Source organism: Pseudomyrmex gracilis, unplaced genomic scaffold, assembly GCF_002006095.1.
Source record: "Pseudomyrmex gracilis isolate BER0280 unplaced genomic scaffold, ASM200609v1 scaffold_4017, whole genome shotgun sequence".
In the NCBI taxonomy this organism is placed as follows: domain Eukaryota; kingdom Metazoa; phylum Arthropoda; class Insecta; order Hymenoptera; family Formicidae; genus Pseudomyrmex; species Pseudomyrmex gracilis.
This window is the reverse complement of record NW_018024601.1, coordinates 1-6033: the sequence shown is the minus strand read 5'-3', so window position 1 is coordinate 6033 and position 6033 is coordinate 1. Positions and strand designations below refer to the sequence as shown.

General features: G+C 49.8%; 1 protein-coding gene across 1 annotated transcript; it reads right to left on the bottom strand.

Annotated features, from left to right (window-relative positions):
* Window positions 1–499: 499 nt before the first annotated feature.
* Window positions 500–5473, bottom strand: LOC109863290. The gene has a single exon (XM_020443526.1). The coding sequence runs from the start codon at window positions 5471–5473 to the stop codon at window positions 500–502; it is 4974 nt and encodes a 1657-aa protein (XP_020299115.1).
* Window positions 5474–6033: the final 560 nt, after the last annotated feature.

Here is a 6033-nt window from a genome sequence, read left to right as displayed (position 1 = left end):
CTCACGGTTTCCTGCGCCGCGCTAAGTTACAATTTTTTATAAGAGCCCGCGGCTCGAAGTTTTCGGCGCTTTGAACATCCCGCCCGCCTTGCCGGTGACGCCGGCGACTTAGTCGTTTTGGTTTTGGCGGTTGGCAATGTTATTGCTTATCACGTGTCGAGGCGCTTTCGCCTTAGTGCTGAGTTCGCGTGTTGGCATTGCTGTTTGCTTCAATACCACTTGTTCGCAATTAGCCGAATTTCGCGTTGTTTTGAGTAGTGATCGAAGTTTGGCCAGTGACGTGCCACCACGCACCGGTGTGTTTAAGGTGTGGTACTGTGTGTTCCTCAGAGGATCGTTAGTGGCCTTGATCCCGTGAGGTTAGTTGGAATGTATCCGACAGCTCACCGATGGAGGGTCATTCACTGCGTTGCCCTAAAACATGATAAAGAGTGAGTGCGCCTCGTTGGTCGTCGTAGTTGCTGCCTTAAGCAGCGTCACTTTAGAAAATATGTCAATTTCAAAAAGTCTCTTCTTTTTGTTCGGTGTCCGCTGACACCTTAGGTAGCAATATGATCTTAGCTACTGGTCTCACTAATTCGGAGGTAGCCGTCTTGATGGTAACTACGCGGACTTGCCCGTCCTTTCCGGGATGCACTTTGCTGACCCGTGCTAATGGCCATTTGGTAGGTGGAGTGTTCTCGCTCATCACAAGGCAAAGGCGCCCTGGCTCAACATTTACTCCTCCAACTTGCCATTTTGGTCGTGAGACGAAATTTCGCAGGTATTCCTTTGACCACCAATCCCAGAAGTGATCGCGCATTTGCTGAAGATGCTGCCAGCGTGTGAGACTACTGGCAGACGTCTCGAGCAGCGTCTTCTCCGGGACGGCGTTGATAGCTGTGCCTATTAGGAAATGACCTGGTGTTATAGCTGTCATGTCGTTCGGATCGTCTGTGAGCGCCTGCAGCGGCCGTGAGTTCAGACAAGCTTCTACTTGAGTTAAGAGCGTTGCCATCTCTTCGTACGTTAACGTAGCGTTACCTAGCACTCTTTTTAGATGATGCTTCATTGATCGGACGGCAGCTTCCCACAGCCCACCAAAGTGAGGAGCAGATGGCGGGTTGAAGTGCCAACGTACGCGGTCTGCAGCCAATTGTTTAACAATGTTCTGTGCCTCCTTGCTGCTGGCTGAGAACATCGACCGCAACTGCTTATCAGCTCCTACAAAGTTGGTGCCACAATCACTGTAAAGTGCTTGGCACAACCCTCTGCGAGAGGTGAAGCGACGAAAAGCCGCTAGGAAGGCGTTAGCTGAATAATCTGACGCCACGTCTAGATGAACGGCCTTTGTACTCATACACACGAACACGACCACGAAGGCCTTGTAAGCTTTGTGACCTCGTCCCGCTGATGATCGCAGCATGACTGGTCCAGCATAATCGACCCCTGTGTGTTGAAACGGTCTCGCAGGCGTTACTCGGTGCTGAGGTAAGTTTGCCATTAATGGTTGTTGAGTGGCCGCCCGCCATCGCACGCACACAACGCATCGATGAATGTGCCTCTTTACAGCTGATCGTCCTTGCGGGATCCAGAAATGCTGTCGAAGAAGACCCAGGGTTTGTTGCACTCCGCCATGCAGTGTTCTCCTGTGACAGGAATCAATAATTAGTTTTGTAATGTGAGGACAAGCTGGCAAGATGGTGGGATATTTTTCTTCATATGAAAGCAGAAAATGTTTAAGCCTCCCGCCAACTCGCAGCAAGCCTTGGTCGTCAATGAACGGGTTTAAGCTCACAAGCGAGCTTCCCCTTTTCAGCGATTCCCCCTTCCGAATAGCTGTTACTTCCGTTTTGTACTTCTCCGCTTGAACATTGCGAACCCAAATCCGTTGAGCCTCTTCCAGATCGTCGCAGGTTAAACTCGCTGGGGTTTTGCCTCGATGCTGAGCCGGGATGTTGACTGAGCTCGTCGGTTCGTTGCGTGTCCAGCGTTTGCACCACGCTGTGACACGCAGCAGCCGAGTCAACGTCGAGTGTCGCAAGAAAAGCTCTGACTCCGTGTTATCCTGCTGAGCCACTCCGGCCATAATCTTCCGAGTTTCAGGCAGGTCTTGCGTTGAGGTCGTTACCGTCGATGCCGGCCACTTTTTTTTAGATGCTGCCAACCAGGAAGGTCCTTGCCACCACAAATTATGCTTGGTGAGGTTACGAGGACTTACGCCACGGGATGCGCAGTCCGCGGGATTTTCTGATCCTCGTATATGATGCCAATACGCATCTGGCGTCAATCTTTGAATTTCTGCGACGCGATTAGCCACGTAGGTCTTCCATTTGGAGGGATGACCTTGAGCCCATCCTAACGCCACAGTGGAATCTAACCAAAGATGCGTATCGACTTCCTGTAAACTCAAAATTCTTTTGATGTACGCGACGAGTTGTGCGAGAAGGGTAGCGGCGCAGAACTCGAGTCGTGGTAGTGAAACCTGTTTTAGAGGTGCGACCTTGGATTTAGCTGCCACTAAAGAGATGGCCGCCTCTTGGTCGTCTTTTTCGGACCGCAAGTACACTACGGCTGCGTAAGCGCGTTCCGATGCGTCTGCAAACCCATGCAGCTCGAGCCCCGGTAGATCTTGAACCCCGGTTAGCCTACGAGGAATTCGAATGTGCTCAAGGGCCTGTAGTTCTTCTTGAAGCGATCGCCATTCTTTGCAATCTTCGTCTGTCATGGGCACATCCCAATCCAGCCCTTTCAGCCAGGCGGACTGAATGAGAATCTTGGCCCTAATCACCACAGGAGCAAGCCACCCCAGCGGATCAAACAGCTGTGCTGTTTGAGACAGGACTGTTCTTTTTGTTATTGCCTTTAATTCGCTGCTCTTCACTGCAAAGGAGAAGCTGTCATTGGTTGTGTGGCACAGCAGACCCAATGTAGTATGGCACCCTGGCGGCTGCCACTCTCGTGGAACCAAGGGCATACGGTCCTCTTCAGGTATCTCGGCCAGGAGGTCGGTGTGGTTAGCAGACCACTTTTTGAGCGTAAAGCCGCCTGCCTTGCACAGCGAAATCAGCTGGTTTTGCAGCTCTCGGGCTTCCTTAAGGGTGTTTGCTCCCGTTAAAATATCGTCGACATAGACATCTCGTTTTAGAACTGCTGCTCCCCTGGAGTACCGGTGTGCTTCGTCATCTGCCAGCTGCTTCAATGTGCGAATCGCTAAAAACGGAGCACATGCTAACCCATAAGTTACCGTGTTGAGCTGATACTCCATGATCCGGTCTTCGGGGTTGGCTCTCCACAGAATTCGTTGCAAGTCTCTATCTTCGGGGTGCACCAAAATCTGTCGATACATCTTTTCGATGTCGGTTACTAAAACGAACCGGTGTACGCGCCAGCGTAGCAGAACGTCGGTCAGAGGAGGCAACAGATTCTCTCCTGTTAGTAAATGAGTGTTTAAAGACTCACCACCGGGAAGCGTCCATGAACCATTGAACACGACACGCAGTTTCGTTGTGATGCTTGCTTCACGAAGAACTCCGTGATGTGGGAGATAACACACCCTCATTCCTGCTTTAGTATCAGGTAGCTCATTGGCTGACATGTGCTCTAACTCCACATATTGTTGCATGAAATCGATGTACAGTTGTCTCAGGTTTTCGTCTCGCGCGAATTTTCGTTCCATCTGCGTCAAGGATCGTAAAGCTGCGCCTCGCGTCGGTGACAGATCAGTGAGTTCTTTTGCGAGTGGAAGCCGGACCACGTAACGACCTGTGACATTACNAAAATGCGTCTTTACAAACAAGTCTTCGCACTTTTGTTCTTCTTCTGTCAGCCCTGAAAGTTTTGTCGGGATCTCTTCTTGTTCCCAAAATCGTTTGACTAGCTCTGTTAATTTCTCTGTAGTTATGCACTGGTGAACGTTTGCTTGATTGCAACTTTCGCCAGCGTTTGATGCCAAACTTCCAGATAGTATCCATCCTAATGATGTTCTTTGTGCCACAGGTTCCAAAGGACCGTCCTTCTGCACTCCAGTCGTCAAGATGGCTGCAAAAACATCTGCACCGAGCAGAATGTCGATTGGATCAACGGCTAGGAACTCGGGATCTGCCAACTCCAGATGTTTTAAGTGGCTCCACGAACGCGCTGTAACGTGAGAGCCGCCACTATAAGCAGTTAATTTTGGAAGCACGAGAGCCGAAATGGTGAAAGCCGAATTGTTGAAGTGAGGCATAATTTTCATAGTCACTCGGCCTCGTGCGATCCCGGTTTTGATTCCGCCGACCCCTATTACCGCTACGGACGTTTGTTTACGCGGTAGCCTCAATTTTTGTGCGAGTGACTCGGATAAGAAGGACGTTTCCGAACCCTGATCGACAAGCGCGCGAGCGGAGTGTAAAGTGCCGAATCGATCCGCGACGCGAACGCGAGCGGTTGCCAGCAAGATCTTCACTTGCTTTTCAGCGCGGTTCAGCGCGGTGTGAGAAGTTATAGCGTCGCCAGTATCACTCTTGGCATCTCGAAACGCGTCGTGCAATAAAGTGTGATGACGCTCACCGCACGCTGTGCAAGATTTCTTGGATACACACTCGCTCACTTTATGCTTTCCTAAGCAGTTGATACAGAGTTTGGCTTCGCTAACGTGTTCCTTTCTTTCCATAGCTGCCTTGCCCTTGAAGCTCTCGCAAAACATGAGAAAGTGATTCTTGAGGCAAAAGGAGCATCGTTCTTTGGCATTCTTCTTATTGGCTTCCTTCTTTTGTGCGACGTGACTCTTAGCCTTGCTTGGCGCGGAAGGCTTGCTTGATGCGTCAATCCTTGCGTCCTTGGCCGCTAACCGTCCATCGAGAGTCTGAAGGCGCCGCTGCATGAAGGTTTTCAGCTGGTTAAACGAGGGTGGCTCTAAGCTTTCGCTGATGTGGTCGTCCCACAAGTCTCTCGTGCGTTGGCCCAAAAGATCAACTATAATGTGAACGAACAAGTCCTCGTTGCTTGACACCGGCCTCTCCAGATTCTCCAACGCGTCGTAAATGTTGACGGTAGTATGAAAAATTTTCTTCAAGTCGGCCGCGCTCTCACTCTTCATTTTTTGGAGCGCTAGGAACTTGCTTAAATATGACCGCGTCAATAGCCGGGTGTTTTGATAAAAGTCGGTTAACTCACGCCAGGCTCTTTTGTAGCTCGCTTCAGTTGCTGGCAAGTTTTGTATGAATGAGGCGGCTTCTCCCTGCACACATGACCGCAGATAATGCAGCTTTTCCACTGTTGGAAGCTGTTCGTTGCTGTCGATAGTGGATACAAAATGGTCGCGGAATGCTGGCCAGTCTTCATATTTCCCGGAGAATTCTGGCAACTTAATTTTTGGCAGAACGGTGCGACGGGAGGGACCAGCCTGCTCTTCCAGTGCTTTCCTGGCTTCGTCGGGCTTTGCTGAGAGAGAACGTTCGTAATCCACAAGTTTGCCTCTCTGTGCAAGGTAAGTTTCTTCAGCTTTCGACATGAAGTCTTTTATGTGGTATTCCGTTTTTTGTAGATCATTCCCGTGGTCGATTCGTAAAGTTGCGTGCCGCTCTTCGATCAGGGACCACTTTCTGTCCAGCAATCCGATGGTTGACTGGACGCGACCTAACGTAATTTTTTCGGACCCAGCTTTCCGCAAATTCTCACATGTGCGTCCTAAACTCTAGAGCACTTCGTGTTGCATCTGTATCAAGTTATCCATTTTTTGTGCTGTTATCAATTACATACCACGAACTGGTTCTCCTTGTGCAGCACTGATCCGGAAAATGCACATCCGGCTCAAAGGACCAACAATGTTTGCAATTGCAAGGTCAGGTAAGTAGTGACTACAATTTTACTCACATAACTTTGTTTCACAAGTAATATATTTACATTTATTTACAAAGTGTCTACTGGTTTTAATTGCAGGAACTTACTACAACCGTTACGTGTATTTTCGCAAAATTGTAATTCTAACAATGGAAATACAGCACGCTACTGCACTTGCACACACTCGTAAGCAACGAATGCCTGCTCCGCTTCACCGCCGCTCCTTCTTCC